Here is a 27657-nt window from a genome sequence, read left to right as displayed (position 1 = left end):
AGGGGTTCACAATCAGATTGCCGATCTATTGAGTCGACAGACTCAACAGATCCACGAATGGGAACTACATCCCCAAGTCCTAATACCCTTTTTCCACCAATGGGGCCAACCAGACATAGATCTGTTCGCCACACACAAACGCAAAATGCCCAACCTTCGCCGCCAGGTTTCCCCACCCGGAGTCAAAGGGCAATGCAATATGGATGAACTGGTCAGGCAGATTTGCGTACGCTTTTCCGCCTCTCCCACTCATTCCATTAGTGGTACGCAAGCTCAGGCAACAGTCTCTCAAACTGATCTTAGTAGCTCCCACATGGGCACGCCAACCGTGGTTCCCAATACTACTGGAACTCTCGCTAGTGCCACACCAAAAACTGCATCTCTCCCTGTCTTTATTAACCCAGAACCATGGAGAAATCAGACACCCAGATCCAGGTAAACTGAACCTGGCAATCTGGCTCCTGAAATCCTAGAGTTCGGTTATCTCAACCTACCACCAGACTGCATGAATATTATAAGAGAGGCCAGAAGACCTACCACTAGAGCCTGCTACGCTGCAAAATCGAAACGATTTGCCATTTACTGCACTAACAATCATATAAACCCACTGGATGCATCCATCCAGGACATCATTTGCTACTTACTGCACTTGCAAAGATGTAACTTGGCATACTCATCCATACGTCTCCACCTAGCAGCATTAGCAGCCTACTTACAAAATAGACAACACTTGTCACTCTTTAGAGTACCTGCGATCAAAGCCTTCATGGAAGGACTAAAAAGAATTATTCCTCCCAGATTACCACCCTCTCCAGTGTGGAATCTAAACATTGTTCTTACAAGGCTCATGGGACCCCCATTTGAACCTCTGCATAAATGCGAACTACAGTTCCTCACATGGAAAGTGGCTTTCCTTATCGCTATCACAACTAACCCCGGGCGTAGCACTACGCTTCGCCCACGTAGTGTACGTAGCGCTGCCTGCTTCGCACTTTCCGAAGTAGGCGAAACAGGGCAGCGCTACGCACACGCCGAGGGCGAAGCGTAGCTGCTTGCCACCCGCCACCCACCTCCCGCCTGCCCTCCTTTTAATAATATAAGCATTGAAAAATAAATTAAAGTAAGTCGACTTACCCGTAAGCGCGGCGTCTCCGGGGCTCCCTCTTTCTGTTTCTAATTTCTTCTGGCAAATGCGCATGCGCGGACACCCGCGCATGCGCATTTCTCGCGAGAAATGCGCATGCGCGGGCGTCCGCGCATTTGCCAGAAGAAATTAGAAACAGAAAGAGGGAGCCCCGGAGACGCCGCGCTTACGGGTAAGTCGACTTACTTTAATTTATTTTTCATTGCTTATATTATTTAAAAGAAGGGCGGGCGGGAGGTGGGTGGCACGTAGTGGGGCTACGCGAAGCGCGTAGTGTGCGTAGATTTGGGCACACTACGTGCTGCTTCACGTAGCCCCACTACGCCCACTACGCCCACCCTTAATCACAACCCTCAGAAGGGTAAGTGAGATCCAGGCTTTAACCATACAAGAACCATTCTTACAATTACACCGTAACAAAGTGGTTCTTAGAACAAATCCGAAATTCCTTCCAAAAGTCATATCTCCGTTCCATCTTAACCAATCATTAGAGTTACCAGTATTCTTCCCACATCCAGACTCGGTAGCTGAAAGAGCTCTTCATACCCTAGAAGTTAAAAGAGCCCTTCTTTACTACATCGACAGAACCAAATCATTTCGCAAAACAAAACAATTGTTTGTTGCTTTCTCTCCACCACATAAAGGCAACCCCATTTCCAAATCTGGGATAGCTAGGTGGATAGTTAAATGTATCCAAATATGCTACCACAAGGCTAAACGCACACTAACCGTTCCCCCTAGAGCGCATTCCACACGCAAAATAGGGGCTTCCATTTCATTCTTAGGAAACATTCCCTTAGAAGATATTTGTAAGGCAGCCACATGGTCTACAACACACACCTTTACCAAACACTATTTTGTTGATGTACAAGCAAAGCAACAAGCTTCTGTGGGTCAGGCTGTCCTTAAAACTTTGTTTCAAACTGCTGCAACCGATACAGGTGACCACCGCTAGGGGAGATACTGCTATATAGTCTATCCTAAGTGTGTGATCTGCAGCTCATATGCCTCGAACGGAATATGCTACTTACCAGTATGCATCTGTTCTTGGCATGTAGAGCTGCAGAGTCACACACGCCCACCCACCTCCCCGGGACCTGTATCTGTTCCAGCATTGTCTTACTTAGACAGCACACATGGACATCTCTCTTTTCTACAAACTCCATCATTTCCCATCATGGCGAAAAACAATCGAACGATGGAGTTGATGCCCATGCGCACTGTCGTCCAAGGGAGGAGTCCCCTATCTCGTGACCAAAGACTTCTTCCGAAGACCACAACAACCTGCAAGCATCCGAGCCCAACACCAGATGGCGATCTACTACCTAAGTGTGTGACTCTACAGCTCTACATGCCAAGAACAGATGCATACCTGTAAGTAGCATATTCCTTAAAGTTGATATTCGCGTGATAAATCCTGAGAATTGGGGAGTTTAAAAAAGATATATTATGGTGCCATGAGTACTGCAGCTGTGGCTATGATGTATTAACCCTGTAGATGCATTCCAAAGTAATAAAGCCATTTTCACATTACTGCTGTCAATATTACGAGCTGCACTGCTGGTAATTTTGTATTGGGTAGCCACTAATGTAATCTTGTCTCATGTGGACACTAATACCACCCAAATACTATTAGGAACTCAATATGATTTTCAGTGAACAAAAGTAGCTCTTACAACAGAAAAGGTTGGAGAGTCCTACTCTAAGCTGACCATGATATCTGTATTTTAGTCTTTCTTCTTGTCCTCACTGAAGTATTTTTCCATCCGGTATCTGTTTGCAGCATACATGTGCCACATTACATTCACTGCTGAGTGTTTTGTACAGAGAATTACTTGATCCTGTAATTTGAACAAGCCAATTTCCAATTATGGTGATATTGCAGTATCCTCTCAGAATATCTGCTTTGTTTGCAGAGGGGCTGCAATGGCTCTACTCGACCCCTCACAAGTGTAGTCTGCTTGCATAGTAATACAATGACAGTGCTGCCAGTCTCGCACAAATTCCACTAGAGTCACTTCACGCAAGAGTTACACCAAACCTAACCAGTGCACCATCTTATCGACTGGTTGCCCCAAACTCACAAATGCTCAACACTGTTCTCCAGGGCTACTGCCAGTCTGTCGGGAAAGTCCATGCCCCAGAGAATGTTCCCAACAGCTCCCTTCCTCAAAGACTACTTTCACCTACTGCTCCCTGACCCCATTTTCTGTTCTGAGCTGTTGTCCTACAGCCCCCCTGCTTTTCCTAAGAGCTACTCTAATTCTGCCCAATGCGGCTTCTAGTCCATTGCCACCAAGGGCTGAGCCCATCCTTACCAGTGGTATCTTTTTCCAAAAGACTGCTCAGTGGTATAGCCTGTGCCACAAGAAATACTCTTGATTCGGTCCAGTACAAAAACATGCCCCTAAGGGCTGCTTCTTGTTACTTTAAATGATTGTTTTAAGCTTACCTACTGTAGCCTCTGCTTCCAGTCTGCTCCCTGCACTCTCCAGGCCCGCCATTTGCAGAGATCTCTGTTCTCAAGATTCTTCTCAACGTGCTTAGATCATTACTAATGACCTATTGAATGAGATTTAGAAACTAATATTTTGGAAATTGCAAAACACGTCCAAGTTGTCTCGTCTGATCATTAGTTGTGCTTCTGGCTTAGGGCCTCATTTAGTCCCTGGCGAGCTGCCTGCTCGTTTCACAGAGGCCCTGGCCTCCACTCTCCGAGCAGAACACTGTCCAGTCTCTTTAGAAACCCCTCTTTGGTTGGCAGGGATCTCTTAAGGCTACACCCTAGGATCATGTAAATGCCAAGTAGGCACCATGTTTTGGCCTTGTTCTGCATTTGTTACATTTATTTATTTTAGTTTTAAAACCCAACTCCCAAAGCAGGAGTTTAGTTTCGTAAAACACTCAATTAATGGCCCAACACACTGGGAGTGTTTGATTCAATTACCATGCCCGAAGCCACCATGCATTGCACAGCAGTCCTAGGTAAGAAAATCTAGCAATAGTTGCTCCATTCTAAATATGGTGGACCAACTGTCTCTGTGACCTTAGTGGCCCAGTGGTGGATGGGCTACCAGGCCAAGGGCAGATGGGCTGCGGGTCAAGAGTGTGCCGGCTAAGCAAGCGGAGGGCCTGCCATAGAAATCCTGCACTTCCCTTATTGCTAAGCCTTGCCAGAGCTTGTTTTATGCTAAGAACAGAATTTGCTGAGTTTACATGTTATCTATCTCAATGTTTTTTTACCTGAAACCTGTAACAGCAAACTGACCAAGAACAGTTAGAAAGTGACCAATACATTTCAGAACAAGCCTAAAATAGTTGTCTTTTGTGTTGAATGACTTTCACCCTTTCCAGGATCGTGAAAGAAAGCGGCAATTGAAAAGACTGGAAACGGAAGTACGCCGCATAAAAACAATGAACATTGGGGTGAGTGTTTCTTCTGGTTAATCCTTTGCATGTGGAAGTAGGAGGTCTGATGTAATTTGTTTTTTTAAAAATAAATGTAGCCATTTGAGTTAGTGTCAGATACCTGCATTATTTATTAGAAAGCAAAAAGATGGCACTTTTGGAAGGAATCTTGCTAGCCAGAATAGTACATTTAATTTGGTATGTACTTCTGGGTCCTTTGGGATATTGATGTAATGATAGTTTACAAATAGTCCTGGGTTTTCCAGAGCTGTGATGTTGTTTGATATGTTATTCATTTTCTGTAGTGGTAAATGTCAACATGAAGAGGGGATCCTCTAAATGGGGGTCAGTATATATCTGAGTATCTAGGCAGGGCTGAGCATCTTCCAAAGAAAGTGCCATTGACTTTGTTCCCTGAATTGTTACTTAAATAAAGACAGGAGTCAAGCTCACAGAAACCGAAGTCTTCCAGGGCTATCTGTTTCATTTCTAATGAGGAGACTGTAGTGTATGGGGCCAGGTGTCAAGTTACTGTCTGGATACAGATTTCTGGTCTGATTAATGTGTGTGTTTCCCCAAATGTTCCTTCGGCATGAAGATGCAGACTTTGTTCACGATTCCTAGGAGAGCATTTAACTCAAGATTCATATTGGTGAACAGGAGCGTCATTGTAGCTAACTGACTGGTGGTAACGTTTCATTTTCTACCCATAATTATATGTGGGATGGCCAGGGGGAATCCTCATCATTTATTCCAACTCTTGATTTCATATATGATGCCAACAATTGTGAAGATTTGGAACTGTATGCAATCCACTGAATGGTCCAGTTTGAACCTCTTAGTAAAACACTCATAATCTCTTCTCTAGCTTTGGAATCCCTCATCTAAAATATTCATTTAAAAATACTCTTGAGGCTAACACAGAAGAAAATGTTGCCTCATCAACACACTTTTTATCTTTCTCGCTTGTTTTCAGTTTGCTTCTCATCCTCGATGAGCGAGATAAAGACAGTGTACTTGATAAATAGAGCAGTGTTTAAAGTTATGTGTTATGGCTCGAAGACTAGCACGTTCTGAATACAGGCAGAGTGCAAGAGCATGAGGCAACTGCGAGAACTGGCAGTTTCCTAAAACCCTTTTTAGTTTTCACCTAAGATTGTGCATGTGCGCTGTCGCTTGTGAGCGATATAGTGTACAATGAAGGGCTACGAGACAGCCCATTGTTTACCATTCTTTAGTGTTACTCTTATTTGCTGCCTCCTAATTGGAGGGAGTGTGCTGGCCTCACTTCCCCTTCTTTCGTTTGGAGCATGGACCAAGTATTGATAGCTTCATCTTGATCACTTTACTTCCGCTACTCAGACTGCGATTGGGGTACTATTTTCTTCTTCTCCTGTCATCCATGTCCGTGTTGCTTCTTTCCCTCCCACACCCCCATGTGTGTGTCGCTCATTTAGCTCCCACTTTCTTGTTGTGTTGCTTCTTTTCCTTCCACACTTGTCTATTTTGCTTCTTCCTTCCCATTGTACATGTTGCTACTTGTATCCCACGCCTAACCTCCCGTTGTCCATATTGCTTCTTCCCTTCCACCCCCACCTTCCTATTGACTGTTTCTTCTTCCCATCCCATTGTCTATCCAGCCCCCCAATCATCATCTGGAAATAAAGCGCTGTGATGCTGCTAGCGCTGGCCATGTCATAGTGCTTTTTTAATTAACTTTTATCCATGCAGCACAGCAGCCATACTGCTCTACAACATGGCTAAATACATTAATTGGCAAAGCTTTCTTATAGGCAAGACCTTTTGGCTTTGCCAGTGCTTGATAGGTCTGGCCTCATCTCTCGAGTCCATTGTGTTCTCGAAAATAAATACATCATGTTCATGGTAATGATACATAGAGTAAGGGATTTAGGTCAGCCCTTTCATACATTGGTTAGTTGGAGCATTAATCACATGTTAGATCTGCCCACAGAACGGCATACCTAGAATGGTGCAGCTGGGTCATGCACTTTCACCCTTTGACTCTAGTGATATTCTCATTCACGACTGGATCAGCCCACTGGACAGTCGTTTGGCAGGTGGGATGTCAACCATGGATATCATTTAAGGGTGGTAGCTGCAATCCCTGGCTTGCCCGTGCATCTCCTGGCACTGCATTTGCGTCACACTGGCCCATTGGTGGCAAAATCGATGCTAAGAACGCAGGGCATTTTCGCATTCCTTATTTTCTGCCCATCTTCCATTATACTAATAGTGAATAGTTTTCTGTTGTTCACTATTAGTCTATTAAAAAAACTAGCACACTTAGCTGGAACTGGACCTTTGGTGGCAATTGTGATAAGTAAAAATGATTTTAAATGTATGTTGTTTGCTTGCAGTCAAGAGTGTGATTAAGTGAAAGAGAGCATGTGTATATGTGAGCAAGTGTGTCTGAATATGTAAGCATTTGGGTGTGAGTGTAACTGAGAAAGAGCCACTGGCAGTTAGTGACCTAGCACACATGTCAAAGTTGAAAGAAGGAGAAGTGGAAACCATTCTACTGGTAATGCCTGCCTTAAGGAGACCTAGGATTTTGGTGCAGATTCTGTCTAAAAGTGTTTGTAGATAGGGATGTCTGTCAAAATCCATGTGGGGTTGAATAGGAATGCCCATGCATCACCCATGAAACTCCCCATTAAACCAAAATAATGCAAAGCAGTGCTAAGCGTCACTTTGTGTTACTATTCACCGCAAGTGAAAAATGTCCTAGCTATCGTAACAGAAAGTTTCAATTCTATTAAGGACTCGTAAGCGAGGATTATGCTCTTCTTTCTTCATTTATTGAAATAGCAGGTTCGAGGCATATGAGCTGCAGATTGTACACTTAGCATAGATCGCCATCTGGTGTTGGGCCCGGATGTTTGCAGTTTGTTTTTCTTCTTGGACAGTCTTTGGAAGTCACGAGTTTGGTGACTCCTCCTTCGGTCCGTACTGCGCATGGGCTTCGGCTCCATCCTCAGATTGTTTTTTTCCGCCATCGGGCTCGGATGTGATACTTCGTGCTCCGGCTTCGAACTTCTACGGTTCCAGCCTCGACGGAAAATCCTCGTATCTTCGAGTTTCTTCATCATCATCTTCATCTCTCGAAGCTGCACTTTTCTCCATCCCGTACATCGGCACCGGCCTTCGGGCCCTCCTCGACTCCGGTCCCGGCCGATGGAAAGGACTCCGTTCAAAAAGTGCCCAAAATGTGGGTCTAAATTTCCCCACACCGACCTCCATCAGGTGTGTAATCTTTGCCTCTCTCCAGAACACGAGGCCAGAGACTGCCCCGCCTGTAAGTCTTTTCGATCGAAGAAAACCATCCGGGATCGAAAAGCTCGACGCACCATGGCGCACTCATCGTCTGCAGCTCCACCGGACATCTTCGGAGACGGCGCCGAAGCTTCGGGGCAAACACACACCGAGCAGGAAGAAGACATCAGCGCTTCCGAAGCCGACGACTCCGACGTGGAGGACATCACACCGGCGCAGCGGGCCGTGAGTACTGTGCCCCCTCCCACCCCCGCGCCCAAAACCAAAGAGACTCAGGTTACTCCCTCGCCTGCCGGCCTGGGCAAAACCAAGACCAAAGCTTCGATCACCCCACCTTCGGGCTCGGTGTCGAAGCATCCAAAGTCTCACGGCAGCTCGGGATCGAGCCAGCCGACGCCCGGTGCCGAAAAACAGCATCCGGCACCGAAGAAAGCAATATCCAGCTCGACTCCGAAGCCACCGGTGCCGAAGCCTGGACTCTCGGTGCCGACCAAACACAAACATAAATCTGTCGGCTCCGACGCCGAAAACTCCTTCGACGCCGAAAAAAACAGGAGGCCCCAAAAAAGCATGGCGCACACAAACCATCGAAGTCCTCGGCTCCGAAATCACCGGTGCCGACGGACGATTCGACGCCACTGGCTCTGTTTACACCAGACCCTCTACAAAAGACTCTGTCCAAAGATCCAAAGACTGGACTATTGACTTTAATTATCAAGAAAAGACGCCTTGATACTCCGGCTCCTCCTCCACCACCCAAAAGGAAGGACTCTGCTACTTCTCCCCTCAGAGTGCCCTCCCCACTACCGCCTCCCCTACCTCCTCCACCACCTCCACCCCCTCCCCCTCCCAGGTCTCCGCCACCTCCACCTCACTACGATCCGGCCCCATCCCCAGATCCGGATGACGGGGACCCGGACAATTACCCGGCGGACGTCCCAATGGATCCCACTCCACCAGGGACCCCAGACCCATGGGAGGATTACAATAACCCTGATATACCAGATATACCTCAGGACGACCTATACCCATCCAGGCCGTCTCCTCCAGAGGACTCCTTAGGGTTTCATCATTTAGTGCAGAGAGCAGCACACTACCATGGGGTGGACATGCACAGTGAACCAGTGGAAGAAGACTTCCTACTGGACACATTTGACATACAAGACAAATCCACTTCTATTTTACCCATGCTTAAGGGTGTCACCAAGCACGCTACAGAGGTGTTCAAAGACCCTGTCAGGGCCAGAGTACTGAACCCTAGAATAGAGAAGAAGTACAAAGCGGCACCCACAGACCCTGCATACATTAAGGGCCCTGCTCCCCTAGATTCCCTAGTTGTCTCCACAGCTAGAAAGCGGGCTAACTCCCAATCCTCAGGAGAAGCCCCACCGCCAGACAAGGAATCTAAACTTCTGGACGCGTCTGGTAAACGCACCGCCTCCCAAGCTGCAAACATATGGCGCATTGCAAACACACAAGCACTGCTTGCGCGATATGACAGAGCACACTATGACGAACTAGAGGCTCTTATGCAGCACCTTCCAGAAAAACACAAGCGCAAGGCTCATGACCTGATACAGGAGGGTAAACTAATTACAAACACCTCCATTAAGTGTGCCCTCGATGCAGCCGACACTGCTTCTAGAGCCATAAATACAAGTGTCCTGCTTCGTCGCCATGCCTGGCTCAGGGTTCAAGCCTGAAGTCCAGGCGTCCATACTCAATCACCCCTTTGACCAGCAAACTCTCTTTGGGCCAAAGGTAGACGAAGCGCTGGAAAAGATGAAAAAGGACACAGACCCAGCAAAGTCTATGGGGGCACTCCAAACACAAGCCTCTAAACGTTCCTTTCGACGCTCGTCCTTTCGTGGCACAGGCAGAGGCTCCTCCACCGATAACGCCTCTACCTCCTACAAGTCCCCTCCTCAAAATACCTTTTCAAAGGGCAATCAAAAGGGTGGTTACAGAGGCAACAACAATAAGGGCAGGGGCAAAACCAACAACACCCGTTCTGCCACCCCACCCGCACAATGACTCCCCTCCGCTCCCCCCAGACCATCCCACTCCGGTCGGGGGCATACTACAAGACTTTATCCACACATGGGAGTCCATAACATCGGACAAATGGGTGACCCAAATCATTCGGTCAGGGTACTGTCTCGAGCTAACATCTACCCCACCCAATATCCCACCAAGGCACCGCCCAATGTCTCAAGAACATTCCACACTGCTCAAACAGGAGGTACTCTCCCTCCTCCAAAAACACGCTATAGAGCAGGTCCCCATCAATCAGCAAAATCTAGGGGTTTACTTCCTATATTTCCTAATACCAAAGAAAGACGGGACCCTCAGGCCCATTCTGGACCTCCGGCCTCTAAATGCCTACATACATTCAGACCATTTCCATATGGTCACCCTACAACAAGTCCTCCCGCTCCTCTGTCAGGGAGACTTTCTCACAACATTGGATCTGAAAGACGCATACTTTCACATTCCAATACACCCCTCTCACAGGAAATACCTCAGGTTCGTGGTGGACGGGCAACATTACCAATTCACGGTTCTCCCCTTCGGGGTCACCACCGCGCCACGGGTGTTTACCAAATGCCTAGCGGTAGTAGCAGCACACCTCAGACGTCAACACATTCACGTCTTCCCTTACTTAGACGACTGGCTGATAAAAGCCGCGTCTTACCATCAATGCGTGCAGCATACAAACAGCACCATCCAACTGCTCCACCAGCTAGGCTTCACGGTGAACTACCAAAAGTCCCACCTCATACCATCTCACACAAAGCAATACCTCGGGGCCACTATAGACACCTCCAAAGGTATTGCCTATCCAAACACAGCCAGAATCACAAGCATTCAAGCCTTACGCAAATCATTCCTTCCCCAACACTCTCTTCCAGCAAGAGTGTTCATGAAGCTCATAGGAATGATGGCGTCTTGCATCTTTATAGTGCCCCATGCAAGACTACACATGCGTCCACTTCAAGAGTGCCTAGCACAACAGTGGAACCAGGCCCAGGGTCAGCTGACGGATCTGGTGTTGGTGGACGGCCGCACACATCACTCTCTGCAGTGGTGGAACACCACAAACCTTTCCAAGGGGCGGCCGTTCCTGGACCCGGTTCCTCAGGTGATTCTAACAGCGGACGCATCGCTCTCCGGCTGGGGAGCGCACCTCCTACACCTCACAATGCAAGGTCTATGGACGCCACAGCAAAAACTGCTCCACATCAACCATCTGGAGCTCTTGGCGATCTTCCTAGCCCTAAAATCTTTCCAAAAACAGATTTCGGGCAAAGCAGTCCTCATTCGCACAGACAACATGACTGCAATGTATTATATCCAAAAACAGGGGGGGACACACTCTCCCCAGCTCTCCCGCTTAGCCCAGAGCATATGGAGATGGGCAATTCCCCAAAACATCTTTCTCCTGGCACAGCACGTTCCAGGCGTACAAAACACCATGGCAGATCTGCTCAGCAGACAAACGCAACAACTACACGAATGGGAACTGCATCCACAAGTTCTTCACCCATTCTTCCAACAGTGGGGGCATCCTCAGATAGACCTCTTCGCCACCCACGAAAACAAAAAATGCCCAAGCTTCGCCGCCAGATACCCACACCCATTGTCCAAGGGCAATGCGATATGGATGAACTGGTCAGGCAGATTTGCATACGCCTTTCCACCTCTCCCACTAATTCCATTAGTGGTCAGGAAGCTACAACAGCACTCCCTCACACTCATTCTGGTAGCTCCCACGTGGGCCAGGCAGCCGTGGTACACCACGCTACTACAACTATCAGTGGTGCCACATCAAAAACTGCACCTATCCCCATGCCTCCTAACCCAGAACCATGGAGAAATCAGGCACCCGGACCCAGCTCAGCTCAACCTGGCGATCTGGCTCCTGAGATCTTAGAATTCGGATACCTTAACCTTCCCCCTGATTGCATGAACATCATCATGGAAGCCAGACGTCCTACCACTAGAGCATGCTATGCCGCAAAGTGGAAAAGATTTGTAATTTACTGCCGTAATAATACAATCAACCCTCTAGATGCATCCATACAGCACATCATATGCTATCTGCTCCATCTTCACAGGTGTAACCTGGCATATTCATCCATACGCCTACACCTAGCAGCGATCGCTGCTTATCTACAAAACAGACAGCATTTATCACTCTTCAGAGTGCCCGCTATTAAAGCCTTCATGGAAGGCCTTAAACGAGTAATTCCTCCCAGGGCACCACCTTCCCCTGTATGGAATCTAAATTTAGTTCTCACACGACTAATGGGTCCGCCCTTCGAACCAATGCACAAATGCGAGCTACAGTTTCTCACCTGGAAAACAGCTTTCCTTGTAGCTATCACTTCCCTTAGAAGGGTTGGTGAAATACAAGCGTTCACCATACAGGAACCCTACATACAAATGCATCACAGCAAGGTCATACTTCGCACAAATCCGAAGTTTCTGCCCAAAGTCATTTCCCCCTTTCATCTCAATCAATCAGTGGAATTACCTGTCTTCTTTTCGCAACCCCAATCTGTTGCGGAAAGGGCCTTACACACACTTGATGTGAAAAGGGCGTTGCTATACTACATACAAAGAACGCAACCCTTCAGGAAGACTAAACAATTGTTCGTTTCCTTCTCTCCACCACATAAAGGCAACCCCATTTCTAAATCAGGGATAGCTAGGTGGATTGTAAAATGCATACAGATTTGCTACCAAAAGGCTAAAAGAACATTATCTGTTCCGCCTAAAGCCCATTCTACGAGAAAGTTAGGGGCTTCTATGGCCTTTCTAGGGAATATACCCTTAGATGACATCTGCAAAGCAGCCACATGGTCTACACCGCACACCTTCACAAAACATTACTGTGTAGATGTGCATTCCAAGCAGCAAGCTAGAGTGGGCCAGGCTGTACTAAAGACACTATTTCAAACCACTGCAACGGATACCGGTGGTCGCCGCTAGGGTTGGGTACTGCTATATAATCTATGCTAAGTGTACAATCTGCAGCTCATATGCCTCGAACGGAATATGCTACTTACCAGTATGCATCTGTTCTTGGCATGTAGAGCTGCAGAGTTGTACACGCCCACCCGCCTCCCCGGCTACCTGTATCCGTTCCAGTACATCTTATTTAGATACTACACACATGGGTTTCTCACTGTGATTACCAAGCTCCATCATTTCCCTGTTGGCGAAAAACAATCTGAGGATGGAGCCGAAGCCCATGCGCAGTACGGACCGAAGGAGGAGTCACCAAACTCGTGACTTCCAAAGACTGTCCAAGAAGAAAAACAAACTGCAAACATCCGGGCCCAACACCAGATGGCGATCTATGCTAAGTGTACAACTCTGCAGCTCTACGTGCCAAGAACAGATGCATACTGGTAAGTAGCATATTCCTTATCTTAAACTGTTAAAAATAACAAGGAAAAACGTAATATCCAAAAGCCCCAGGGAACGATGAAGTTGTTCCCTAGGAGTGACAAACGGAGATCGCTGATCTAATTATGTTGACTGATCTAGAAGCCACCCGCACGTGATTCAGATTTCTTTCAAGACACCAACCCATCCATCGAAACCAGGCCGATTGATACCTCTTGACTGTACTGTCCACCCAGGCTCGAGAGAGAGGAGGTCCGCTGCACTGCTTTATAGGCCGGGGACTTGCCATCGTGACCTGTAATCCTCCACACCATAAGCTGCAGGCTGCCATTTGTTACCAGATCATGAGGATTCCCAGAGGGATCAATTACAAACGAGGATATTGGTGTAGACTGGTTGGAGAAGCCCAAGAAAGTACCATCAAAACCGGAAACCACACTTGCCACTTCCACATCAGGGTGATCACTCCCAGATCCACCTTCTACCTACGAATCTCAGCTGCCAGCTGCATGATCAGGGTGAATGGGAGAAAGACATAACCCTCTCCAGCTCACAATCCTGGAGGAAGGCATCAGTTGCCACTGCTTCTGGATCTGGTCTCCAGCTGAAGTACTGGGGACGCTAATGATCAAGCTGGGACGTGAACAAGTAGGTCATGAACAGTCCCCAAAGGGGGGGAAAGGGCTTGAAACATTGCCAGAAAAAGCCTCCACAGGCTTGAAACCCAGAGATGGCGAAATTGCTACTCGCCACCTGGTTGGCCGACCCAAAGAGATGTTTCGCCAACACATGGTGTTCCAGGTAGAACTCCCAAAAGTTGTTGGCAAGATCTGAAAGGGCCTTGAAATGCGTACCCCCTAGATTATTGATATAGCAAACTACCGCTACATTGTCCATCTTCATCAGTACATAAGATTGCACCTGCTCCAGGCAGTTGATATGAAGGGACTGCTCTGCGGCAGACCATCCTCTGCTGGTGGTGACTTCCCCACTCCAGTTGCGATTCAAAAATGGCGTGACCATTCCCACCACCACTAGAGTGCCTCCTTTTTTTTATTTTTTTCATTAATAGTCCTCATCATGCAAAGTCTAAACAAGAGAGTATATTTAGCAAGATTTACCACGTTTAGAGAGCCTTTTCTTCCCCTCTGTTCTTTCCATGGCCCTTCCCCGACCCACAAGAATCGTCTCATTTCTTGCGTGGGGGTATCCCAATGGCCATCAGGCATCTCATACGCAACTTACCCACTCCTTTTTGAAGGGAGTCTAAACCTGTACTGCCATCTCCCATTTCTTGACTTGCTGTTGTTCATTGGACTTCATCAGGTCAATAACACACAGGTATAGCATTTTATCTGACCAATACTGTTCCCAGATATTTCAAAATTCTAATCTTTTACTAGGTGTGCCAGCTCTATCCAGCAAATTTATTCTAAGCACAGAATTTAGCCATTCTTCCTCTGTAGGTGACAAAGGATTAACCCATTTAATACATATCTCGCGACTAGTATCAGTAAAAAGAGTAGATTTCTTTGTTTTTTTACTAAAACTGGGTCTTCCACTGTCATCTAGCTCCACCCCAAACAATACAAATGGGCACTTACCTGTATTTCTTGATGGAATACCTCTGAGGGTGTCTTACCACTTTTTCCCAAAATCTCTGAAGTCGGGGGCACTGCCAGAACACGTGGATGTCATCAGCATGTTTTTCATCACATTTAGGGCATCGCTTCACCCCTCCTTTTTTCAATTTTGACAGCTTCTTGGGTGTCCAATATGCTCTATGCAAAGTAAATAGATAATTGTTTTTGAGAGGTGCAGATTTAATGACATCCCCACATGCAGCCGCATATACTTGCCATAATACGGATACATCCAGTGCTTTCCCCCAGATCTCGGTGGGTAGGGTGAATTCCTCTCCTTCTCCATCAATAAGCACCCAATACCACAATGCTACCTCTTTCTTCCTGAATTCCCCTTGGAATTTCGACTCCAGATCTGGATTTCCTGCCCCATCTTTTCCCAAGGATTTAGCCCAACTTATAAGTTGGTAATGTTTAAACTTAGACAGACCCCTGTTGGACAGTACTGACAGTTGATTCCAGGCAACGATTGTGGACCCAGACAATATCTGACCCCATTCCACTACTCCGAGTCCCAAATTGGGGCGTGTTGACAACAGTAGGGGATCTTCCACAGGCGCCTTATCTGAACCCACAATCTGATAGCCGCTCCCAGAATTTTTTTGTTTGATTTTCTTTAAAATTTTCGTGTGAGGGAATTTGTACAAAAAATTGCTTCCTTCTGGACATATCATTGCTTGCATGTAACATGGATAAGAGCTGTAATCCTTGAATAATACTCTGAAGTTTTTTAAATGAAAGGCCCTATAGTATTGGAAGAGATCCCAGCTGGCTATTCCTCCGTGCCTCTGTTTTCTCCTTATCATCTTCCCCGAGATTCTAGCCCCTCTCGAGGCCCAAATAAAGCTGCTAATATCGCCCTGCATTTTACTAACCCAGTTTTTTTTAAACTCAAGTGGTATTGAATTGAAGACATACATGAATCTAGGTAAAATCAACATCTTTACCAGATTAGATCGACCCAGAAATAACAACGGGAGACTCTTCCATGCATTGAGAAGTTTTTTGGACTCTGTTTAAATTTTATTAAAATTAATTTGAGCAATCCTCTTAACCTCTCCCACGATTAAAATCCCTAGATCTCTTATTTGGTATTTTACCAAGGGGTCATTACTCTGAGTATTCTAGCACATGATCTCAGTCTTTTGCTGGTTTATCCGATATCCTGATAAGTTGCCAAACTGCTTCAGTGTTTCTATTATTCTTGGAATAGAACCATTCAGATCATCTGTGAATATCATTAAATCATCCGCATAAAGTGCGACCTTTTTCACCCAGCTCCCATACCTGAAGGGGGATATGTGTAGATTTGATCTCAAGGCACTAGCTAAGGGCTCTATATAACAATTAATCAACAGGGGAGAAAGAGGGCACCCCTGCCTGGTTCCTCTTTCTATATATATCTTGTCTATAAGGGACCCATTAACTAGTACACATGAGGTTGGAGGTCTATAAAGAACTCTTACTGTTCTTACAAAGTTGCTACCCAGCTTATAAGCCTCTTAAGTATTGTGTAAAAATTTCTAACTAATCCTATCAAATGCCTTGGCGGCATCAAAGTTGATTATCGATAAGGGGAGCTTCTCCACAACCGCCAGGTCTATTGCCCCTATTAATTCATGTGAGTTCCTGAATCTGCCTACCACTTATGAATACTTTCTGGTCCTGATGAATTAGGCAACCTGCCCACTTCCCCAATCTTTTTGCTAATATTTGAGTGAAAATCTTATGTTTAACATTGAAATGGGTCTATAGGACTCGCACATCTTGGGGTACTTCCCGGGTTTTAATATAATACAAATAGTTGCTTCGCTCTAGGATTTAGGAGGTTCCTGTCCCCTTACAAATATGTCATTAAATAAGCTAGTAAGCTCAGGCACAAGTTCCTCCTTCAAAGCCTTGTATATCTCATTGGGCAAAGCATCGGGCCCAGACGCCTTTGCATTTTTCAAACCTTTAACCACCTCACTTACTTCTAATTCAGTAATCTCCATGTTTAATTCTTCTCTATGCTCTTCTGACAGTTTGCTTTACCCAGGAGTTAAGATAATTGTTAATTTGATCTTCACTATCACGTGTTTCCTCTTTATATAGCTCTCTAAAAAGCCTATAAAAGGCTGTCTTAATTTCTGACTCTTCTACAGTAGTTTGAATTTTATCCTCCTCTTGAAAGCTCAAAATCTTATTGCGATTTAAGTCAGTCTTCGCTTTCCAAGCTAAAAGTTTACCACACCCCTCGCCATATTGATAGTGGGCAAGTTTACTTGCCTCCCATTTTCTTTTAACTCGAGCATCTAAGATATTAACGAGTTCCCTTTTCTTGTTGGCTAATTCCCCTGCAAGTGCTTCCACTAACCGCTAAGATTTCCTCCTAAATATTCTTCTCTAGTCTCTGTATTTCTCGCTCTAAACTCTCTATTTCCTTTTTCTTCAGCTCATTTTGGTAGGCCACTAAACTAATCAACTTCCCCCTAAGTACCGCCTTATATGCATCCCACCTAACCTGGCAGGAAGTCTCCTCCGAATTTAACTGGAAATAGGATCTAGATTCTTCTTTCAGGTCCTATATTATCTTAGCATCTAAAAGCAAAGTCTTATCTATGGTCCATCTGGGCTGAGACTGCTGACTTTGAAATTCAAACACCAACATTACTGCCGGGTGATCGGAGAGATGTTCTGGAAGATGTCTAACCTTTTTTAATTCACCTCCTTGTGATTTTATCGATTAAGAAATAATCAATTCTAGAGTTTTTTATTCTTAAACGTGAACAAGTGAGATTTTTGACCTTTTCCTCTCCAAATATCGATTAGACCCAAGTCATCCTGGTATAACTTTAGCCAACTCCTCCTTTTTGGAAGAGTAGGGAATTGTTTAGGAGGGCTTCTATCTTGTTTGGGGTCAATTAGTATGTTAAAATCACCCCCCAAGATAATGCGACCAGGATTATCCAAAAGATATGCATAGAGGGCCTGTAAAGCTGAGGGATCATCTACATGGGGTCCATAGTATCCTACTATAGCCAACGATCTCTTGTTCATACGTATATTCACTGGGGCCCATCTCCCTTTTACATCGGTCTTGTAAGACTCAATTATAGCTTTTGCTGACCTTTTAAAAATAATGATTATCCCCTTAACACAGCATGCTTGATCAGTGCAAATCTAAGAATCCACCCATCGCTGAGTTTTCATAATGTCCCCCCACTCCGCTTTTAAAAGATGGGTCTCTTGGAGAATTAATATGTCGCATTTTATGTTCCTGAGACACTCTAAAATCCTTTGCCTTGTAGCTCTCCCCTGCAAACCATTCACATTCCAAGTGAGCATATTAACTCCCATATTCTATGGTATTGATTTCACTTATACGTATGTCTTTCGTGAATCGGACCAAATGTTTTTGGTTTTTTCCCCCAAATGCTCCCACACCCTTAGTGCACCATATTATACATGACCCGTGCCCCCCCTCCACCCCTACCCACCCAGAGAGAACCCTCCCTTTATCCATTGGCAGGCCAATCCTGCCTCTTTGAGATCCCTACTCTATGGGCATCTTACACCTTTCTTATGTATCAGTGATTCTACCTCTTTTGCTTCCTTCAAATTAAAAACATCTGGTTGTTCCACATAATCCTCAATGATGCCGGGAATTTCATCTGTACTGTGGCTCCCAGAGTCTTTAACTCCTGCATATATTGACCAAGCTCCCATTGTCGGTCCTGCATTTTCTTTGATATATCTGACCTTATTCGGAAGGACCAGTCATTCTTTTTATGAGAGCCTGCTCTTATTGCCACTCTCAGAATTCGCTTCTTTAGTGCGTAGGTCTTGAAGTTGACTAATATCTTCCTAGGGTTTACCCTATTTTTACCTTTCCTGAACGGGTCTCTATGAACCCTTTGTATGTCCTCTTGGAGAACCTTAGTTTCAATCCAGAGGAAGATTTCTTTCAAGAGGTTTACCACAAAATTTTTGATATCTTCTCCCTCTTGACCCTCCGGAATATTCAAAAGTCTCAGGTTGTTTCGTCTGGACTGGTTTTCCAGAGACTCAATCTTTCCTCTTAGTTCTTTCTCACTTTTGTGCAAGACCCTCATCTCCTTGTCATTAGCCGTGACCCTCTTCTCCATCTCTTCCACAGAGGCCTCCACTATACTGACCCTTTCCATGATTGAATTCACCTTGGTTTCTAATGCCTCGCAGACCCCCTGAATTCTAAGCTGATTTCTCTCAGATGTGGCAAAGCTCAACCTCCTCTCTGAGATCAATATTTCCATTAAATTATCCGCAGTTTTAGCTCCATTTGTCGGTTTAAAACCGGTCGGTTTAGAACCCATCTTCGCCCCCTCCATTCTCCCCCAAATTCTCAGGAGAAAAGTGTGCATTCTTGCCTGTATCTTTGTCTGGTTCAAGGCCTACCAAACCCTCAAAACGATTTACACTTAGCAGGATGCCTGCTGTTAAGCCTTCTGTTAATCCTTCTTCTGCCATTGTGGTACTTTGTTTATCCTCAATAAATTCTGCCTTTTGTGAATTCGGGTCTTTTGGCTCTTTTGGAAAAGATTGCTTAACTTTAAAATATGTACGAAGTGAGGGAGTGATTTTAACTTTTTTAGTCACAGCCCGTGTAGACACAATAGTGGGCTCCAGGATTTGTGGGGAGGACACAACCTTAAATTTATCTTTATCACACTGGAGTGTTGCAGTGTTCTGAGGGTATTCTGCTGCTATTGTGAGATTATCTGGCAAGTTTCTACTTCTTAAGCAATACCTTAGCCCTCTTCTAGGCGACGTCTCCTGCAGCAGCTCTTTGGGGTTGCCACTGCTTTTATCCTGTTTCTGACCCTTGTTCTTCTGGAGCGGGGTTTGAGCATTTACTGAGCTACCCCCCCCCCTTAATGGCCTCACTTACCCTGTGTGGTTGTGTTGCACCTCGCGGAATTCGTGTCCGTCCCCTCTTAGTCGAGGTAGCTGTTCTGATTGTGTTAACGGGACACGCTGTTTCCGCTACACCGCTCTCCCTGCCGCCAGTGATCCTGCTGTTGGGGCTGAGTGTAACCTTCACATGGAAGGAAACTCTCGCAGCCGCCTTCCTGTTCTCTCGTAGGCCTGTGCCTGCCTTAGCCCACACTGAACTTACTTTCAGGCTCCGATCTCCTAGTGGCACCACACCACCAGCAGGGGGGCCGGAAGACGGAGTCCGAATGCTGACCTGCAGACCGCTTTGAGCTGCCGAGAGAGGCGCGAGGGGAGTAGGCTCGTCTACCAGGTTAGTGAGGGTATTGGACGTGCTCCGAGCTATAGCGACCTCCAGAAGCCATCAGAACGAAGCGCAACGTAAGGTAACGGGCAAACTTTTCACGCGCACTCAAAATCTGCCCATAGAGATCGGGAGCTCCCGACCGGCGTTCCTATCCGGCCGCCATATTCTCCCACAGTGTCTAGAGGCCTCCTCGGCCTCATTCGACAGGGTAACATACTGGGAGTATGTGAGGCATCAGCGGAGGTGAGATGCTTTAAACTGTTGCAAGGCCTGGAAATTTAGGGGCCCTGGAAAATTGGCTTGAATTGAGGATGACAACAGGACTGCCACCCTGCCTATCTGGCGGAGAGAGTTCCTTGGGTTCGCCAGCGTCCTCCTTACGTCAAATTTTGGCCATCTTCCTGGAGGGAAGGCTCAGTGTATTCACCACTGTATTCATCTCAAACCCCAGAAAGGTGGTTGAGCACGAAGTAGCCAAACTGGATTTCGCTTGGTGGATGTCAAACTCCATGGATTGAAGTAGATCCACTACCATATGTAGGTGACGGGGCAGGGCGTGCGGGCATTTATCTATCAGCTGCATATCGTCCAGATACACTATCATTTGTTCACCAGACGCTCTCAAGCCTTCTATCATCTGTCTGATAATCTTGGTAAAACACCAGGGGCTGACGACAGGCTAAAAGGTAGAGAGGTGAACTCAAAAGTTTGGCCCTGCCATTGGAATTGGAAAAAACCGACGATACAGCGGAAAGATAGGGACCGTGAGATGAGCATCCTTGAGGTCCAGCCGGACCATCTAGTCATTGGGCCAGAGAAGGTTGCAAAGAAGTTGGGTGCCCTCCATTTTGAAATCACGGTACACCAACCACTTGTTGAAGTCCCGGAAATTGATCAGAAACAGATTGCCAATAAACCCGCTGTGGTGTGGATTAGAGGGACAAATTGCCCTTTGGCCGAGAGTTCCCACATCTCCCGCTGAGTAAGCATGGACTCATGTCTGGAGAAAAGGATGGGGCAGGGGACAGGTTGGAAGGGGGACCTGTATAACTCTTTGTGGAATCTCTGTACTGTTTTGAGCACCCAGGCGTCGGAGGTGAGAACCTGCCAATTTTCTATAAACTGTGATAGCCGATCACCCAAGCAACTGCTAGAAAACAATTGAAAACTCACCATGTGAACTGAAGTTGGCTCCTCCACCCTGGGGTTCTTTGCGGTAACCTCTATGGTGCAACTTTCCTCTGTTAGGGTAGAATCCCTGGAAGTGCGAGGAGTCCTGCCACTGACCTCGCTGGGATGGCTGGCCCCTGCTGGAGACTGAGTAATGGAAACTGCCAGCCGAGCGCCCCCTACCACGGCCGGCCCCTGTGAAAATGCGCATTGAAAACACGCTTGACCGTTGTTTGGGCCTTGTCAAGTGAATTGAATTGGGAGACAAACTTGCCGAGCTCTTTGACAAATGGGTCGCAAAAGAGCCTACCCTGTGCCACCTGGCCCGCCTCTCAGGTTGCCAACTACTCTAGCTTGGTGCCATCATAATTCACAAAGGCCTACGCTTCTCCATTAAGTTGGCGCAGTTGGTGTTGCCGAGAAATATAATAGCCCGTTGGGCCCAACTGGACAGTTCGTCTGGGGAGATCAAAGCACTGGATACCTTGGCCTCCTCCGCCATATCAAAGATCTTTACAAGTGGGCCAGTGATGTCCAGGAGCTTGTTCTGGCACGACTGCAAGGAGCGGTCAATACCCTTCTTAGGGTCTTAATGTATTTGGCCAGAAAAGTGGCCATACTTGTATCTGTCTCTGGGGTGATGCACTTTCCCATCCCAAGACGGTTGGGGGTATTCTGCAATAAGGCGGTTTCTAACCTCCTGATCAAGGGGTTTACTGACACAAATTTGACCACCCTGTTGCCAGGAGTCCACTCCGAGAAGCAGGGATGCATGAGTTCCTCAGGGTCTTAGAGATCTGACTGAGCATCAGCAGGTTCCTCCGTGGTGGGCCTTGACCCAGTCGGGGGGAATTGGATGTGGGGATCGGACTCACCCTCCAAATCCATAGGGGAACCATCTGAAAGGGGGGGGGAATTGGACGCAGTATCACTGGGTTGAGAGAGGCCGGTGGGGTTGGGCTATTTTGGGGGCATAGAGAGGTTGTCCCTAAAAACACCTTTTTCAGCCTACAAAAGCTTCCAGGTCCACCCCAGCGTCTTGAGGGATTTTGTGCGGGTTCTCAGAGTGAGGGGCAGAGGCAGGCTCTGGAGGTTTTGGGGCCTAAGGCCCAGGAAGCTCTTCCCTTGGTGCTAGGGTTTGCAGACGCTATTGTACCATATCCATGAGTCTCTTCTACAGAGGGGCCATTGCGTCTGAGACAGGCTTAATGATGGAGTCATCTCCCGTGTCATCTGTTACCAGGAAATGCTCAACGTCCTCCTCCTCATAATATTCCCTGTACTCCTCCATGGGGTCTGTGAGATAGGTATACATGATCATCTGATAGAGACTATTAGTTGTAGATTCCTTACCTTAGAATTTCTGCCAGGCATCAGTCTGGATCCGGAGATTTTTTCTTAAGCAGTGCCCCTGTGCTTCATTAGGTGATGTCGCTCGGCTTCACGTCCGTCTTCCTGGGCGATGGGATGACGTTGCAGAACCTACCTAGACTCCGCACATGCGCGCTGACGTCAGTTCTTTCTTTTTTCAGACCAGGTTAACGCAGATTCAAAGAGGGCTACTTCTTACTGTTAAAGGAAATGCAGTTGTGATTGAAGTTGCAAACGTTGCAGGTTTGTATATGCTTTGGAATCAGTTTAAGTTACACAGTAATTACTTTTAGATTACTTTTTAGTTACTTTTGGATTACTTTGAGTACTGGCGTGGTATGCCTGGACACCTCACCTTAGGATATCACTATAAAAGGTACATTTACTTTTTAGTTCTCTTTTCTCCATACAAACACCTTGAACATTTTAGGCCCAAAATCTTTTAACATGGGTTCCTATGGAAGAAAAGTATCAGCGTTTTTTCAGGTACATACACGACTTACGAGTGGGAGTTTTTGGGGGTTAGGACCAAGGTTCCCCAAGGTCTAGATGGGCACTCAAGTTACACCACCAGCGGCACAGGTGCGGCCGGCTAGAGAGTGCTGTGGCCCAATATAGCCAATGGGGCTAAGGGGGCTTTCGGTTAGGGACTGCTGACGAGCAGGTCACTCGGGTGTGGGAGCAAAGCTCCTGGGGTTAAGGTCAGCCCTGCAGGGGCCAACGGGCACCACAGGAGCTGCACCACCAGCGGTACTGGGGCGGCCGGATGCAGGGTGAAACGAGCATTGGCATAGCCAATAGGTCTCGCCTTTGGGACCTTATAAGTGTTTAGTTATCCAGCACAATATCCTTGATGCAACAACATCAAGTGTTGCATGGCTAAACACTTATAAGGTCCCAAAGGCGAGACCTATTGCCTATTCCAATGCTTGTTCTATATTATCAGTTTGCTTGAGTATGTGAAACGCTGTCTGAGGAAGGTGGCAGGGCTAAGCTTGAAAGGACTGGGGAAAGGATGGCAGGTGAATTGTCTGTAAGCGGAGTAGAAACTGCTCCATGACTTCTAGGCAGGTGTCAGCGAATGCCAAGCATGATGAAAAGCAGCCATAGTCCGCCTGACAACGATTTTGCGCACGGCCAGATTGTTTCCACTCTACTGTCAGTGCAGGGCTGTGCTAAAATCCGACGCTTAGTTAGGAAAGGAGTGCGTTCACGTCTGTAGAGTAACCAATACCCCTTGGGCTGCGCTGCGTCGCGTCTTTAAGCTAGTTTCAGTGGAATGGACTTATTGTAGCAACACATTCAGCATCTGATTTTTGGTTTTACCTTTTGGGTGGAGGGGTTATTTGCTCGTGTTTTTTCTGCAGTTAGGTGAGGGGGGTATTTTGCTCGTGTTTTCTTTACAGTTACTGTAAAACATTTCTTTGCAGTTACTGTGAAAAAAACACAAGAGAAAATACCTCACATCGCGAAAAACTTGAAATTCACGTTGTCTACTCCTAAATGGCAAAGAAGACTGAAAAATCGGTTGTAAACCTGTCCAATCGCTCTCACTAGAATAATAAATCTAGCAGATACAGAAGACGAACTGGCCCCGGGAACCCCCGCCGCCTCACTGCCAGGTGAAGTGCGTGTGGTTTCTCAGCAGGCTCCTCCCACCGCTGTAAATAGCTTCATTTCTGAATCCCGTACCATTGTGGACAGCAGGAGACGCAATGAGTGGGACGGCGCTTGGAGGGCTGCTGGCGGTCCTGCGGTGAGAGAGGGGGCCCATGGCGACAGATGGAGGGCGGTTGGCTCGTGGTGACCATGTCGCCCTCGTTGACCGGGCCTGCGTTAGCCTGCCTGTTTCTTACAGGTATGTTGCTGCTAAAACCGCAACCTGCTCTTAGGCCTATACATTGTTTTTTTAGTGTCTCACTCATGGGATTGCGAATGTCGGGTAATGCGCGCCTGTTAGGATTACGTATTGTTTGTGTGGTTTCGCTTTCTGTTTGAGATGTGATTTGAAAGGGAGTCTAATTACGCGGCTGGGATTGGACTCTGATTTTGCTGTACGCTTTCTCCGGAATGAAGTGGGCGCTGCAGGGGAAGGTGTGGAGCAGCGGATTGTATAAGAATGCTGACGGTAAACGTGTGTGTACTTAAACTACTACCTAAAACAAGTTCACAGAACGCGTTGTTAAGCAACCCGAGCGTTCTATTCAACAAAGAAGCTGTCTTTCCAGCACATCGTAACATATTGTGTCTTTCTTGGCTTCATTATGGTGTAACTGCTGTTTATTAATAGTCTTTGCTATTCTTCTTTGGACTCTCTGAGGGTTACGACTAACTAACAAAGTCCGTACTACTCACATACAAAACAAGTTAAGCGCGAGGCGGGCGCGCTCTTGTGTTTAAAGTTAAACAAGAAGTGCAAGTATAAAGTGGACGCGAGTGGTGCACGTGCGATGGGAAAAATGAAAGTAGGCTGGCGAGTGGTGTGCGCGCACCATGACGAGAGAGGAAAGCCATATGGCGCCTGTGCTCGTCATTGTGCGCATAACCGCATGCTCTAGGCCAGCCAGCTTTTGGTAGGACTTTTAAAAGCCTGTTTACTAAAAGTCTCGCAGAGCAGCGCATGCGCTGGCTCAGGAGAGACCTAAAAAGGACGTTGGGGACCCTGTGCGTTTCAATGGAGACCTCCGGTTGTGCGAAGTTGCTGCAGCCTTGGGCAGGAGTGTAGGAGAGTAGGGTCTGCTTTCTATGTTCACCCCCACTTTTTGCTTTTGCTCCACTGGTTTTCGACTTAGATGTGGCTGTGGGCCTGCTAATCAGACCCACAGCCCAGCTGTTCTCTCTCTAAAATGATACTATGTACTTTAGGTACATAACCCAATTGGATAGGATCACCTTATTGGCCCCTGTACAGTGTACCTTAGGTACCCAGGGCATAGGTGTACCCTAGGCCTACCAGGGGCTGAAGCATGTATTATGCCACCCCTGGCCTGGCCTTCCATTATGACACAACTGGCTGATCACTCAGCTGGGGCAAGGTTGTGTAATCACCCCTTGCTTAGGTGTAGTATTCCTATACCTACCCTATATATAGACACATGTGTACCTATCAGCCACTCCTATGGCAGGCCTTAACAATCCTGGAGGCAGAGTGCTTGGTAACATGTGAGATGGTGCTCTAGCATGAGCTGAGCCTGTCTGCAGCTTTCGGAACCATGTCCTTATAGCTGTTCTATGATATAGCCTACCATATACTCTTAAAGTACCTTATAATCTTAAACGGTTATGGTAACTATGGTTTGGCTTTATCGAAACATGTCGTGTAAGGTGTCTAACACTTTGGAATAATACCCCCCTACCATTTCTGGCAATGAGGATATTATCCCTTTCTTCTAGGGGGAGAAGACATGTTGAAACCTACTTACCCGGTTAAAGTTAACCAGAGCCCCAGCATCACAAAATGGATGCTGCTGCCACAGACACAAGTCTGACCTCCTGGTGCTGGGAGTCCTTCCAGCGAGGGAGGCTTGGACAATAGGTTTCCTGCCTTGGGAGGTGCGAGCACCACCCTAGACAGGATTTAGTGTATTGGGGCAGGGAGGGTTGAATCAAACGAGACACTGCCTGGGGCACACAAGGTGTCCCATGCATAGTCCAGTTCAAACCGGTGCTGGGGCACTCACCAGCTCTGGCGCGAAACTGGACAAAGGAAAGGGGGTGTAGCCACTCCCCTTCCTGGTCCCACCCATAGGAGGGACCTTGCAGGTAGCCCAGCCCACTAGCCCAGTATATTAGTAGCTAGTTGGGCCCTGCTAAATTAGATTAACCTGAATCTGCAACGTGAACAAACTCTGGACCTTCGACATTCGACCTCAGGAAGAAGAATGAAGAAATCTCCCTTGTGGCCAAGGAGTGACCACCCTGGGCAACCAGGCACCATCCAGCGACCGCTGCTTGCTTTGCGACTGAATCCTATGAGGGACGACTGCAGAGACTGACCAGCGCCGAGACTTCCAGACACCTCTGAACCAGATCCACATCTCCAGCGAAGCTGAGACCCGTGGAGGCGACGAGGGACGTGGGACCGGCGACTTGGGAAAAGTGGCTAGTAACTGACTAGCGCGACTTCTGAGGCTTCCTCGAGGCTGTGCTTGGGGAATTGAGAAGCCCCACTCCCGAGCACCATCTGCAAAGAAGACCAGCTCCCCACACTTCACGTGTTCTGCGTGGGGCCATTTTGCACCTGTGTTGCTCGACGTGTTGTCCGGTTGCTGGCCCGCTGGCTGGTAGCCTCTGCGACGATGAACCTTTACTTTCATCTTGCTGGTCCGGCTCCTCCAGACTGGCACCCGGTCCTCTGTGAAAGAGAAGCACCCCAGACCTTCTTGGTCTGCACCAGAAGCAAGTCCTCCATCCTGCGTGGGTTCCGCTTGCCAAGGCTTGTTGGGTCCTGACTCGACTTCGACGCCGCCGACAGCAAGAGCCTTCGTGGGACAGCTCACCTCCTGGTCCTGGTCGTCCTCGACGTCTCCTGGTACCCGTGGCTGCTGCGACAAGCTTCACCTCTTCACCTGCATCTTCACGACATCGCCTGGTTCCTTCCCGGCTCCTGGCTGGTGACCTAGACTCTGTCCCTTCTGCTTGCAGTTTCCTTCCTTCTTGATCCCCCACCTTGGGATCCACCGGACACTCTTCACTGACTGCCTGTCAGCAACTTTCCTTCAGGCATCCATAGAAGTCCACGACGAAACCCGACGCAAGTTCACACCTATGCACCCACAGCCCGTGGGCTAGGTAACTTGGGTACTTCGGTGCTCACAAGGGTATTGACTATCCTAGGGTCTAGTTTCCGAGTCTCGACTTTCTAGCTATACCAGAAGTGTCTTAGAACTGCTTATTTCTAACTGCTAGTAATTCTATCGACGTTTACGCATTACGCGCGAGTGTTTCCACTC

General features: G+C 47.2%; 1 protein-coding gene across 2 annotated transcripts in view; it reads left to right on the top strand.

The window, feature by feature from the left end:
• The window catches only part of LOC146796126 (uncharacterized), a 162468-nt gene that overhangs the window by 54383 nt on the left and 80428 nt on the right, over positions 1-27657 (top strand). For both annotated transcript variants that reach the window (XM_085628502.1, XM_085628503.1), the window contains one exon: positions 4499-4570. In XM_085628502.1, coding sequence (XP_085484628.1) covers positions 4499-4570 — 72 coding nt within the window. The remainder of the gene's footprint in view (positions 1-4498; positions 4571-27657) is intronic.

Source organism: Triturus cristatus, chromosome 10, assembly GCF_964204655.1.
Source record: "Triturus cristatus chromosome 10, aTriCri1.1, whole genome shotgun sequence".
NCBI lineage: Eukaryota > Metazoa > Chordata > Amphibia > Caudata > Salamandridae > Triturus > Triturus cristatus.
The sequence above is the reverse complement of the archived record's forward strand: the minus strand, read 5'-3'. Positions and strand labels throughout refer to the sequence as shown.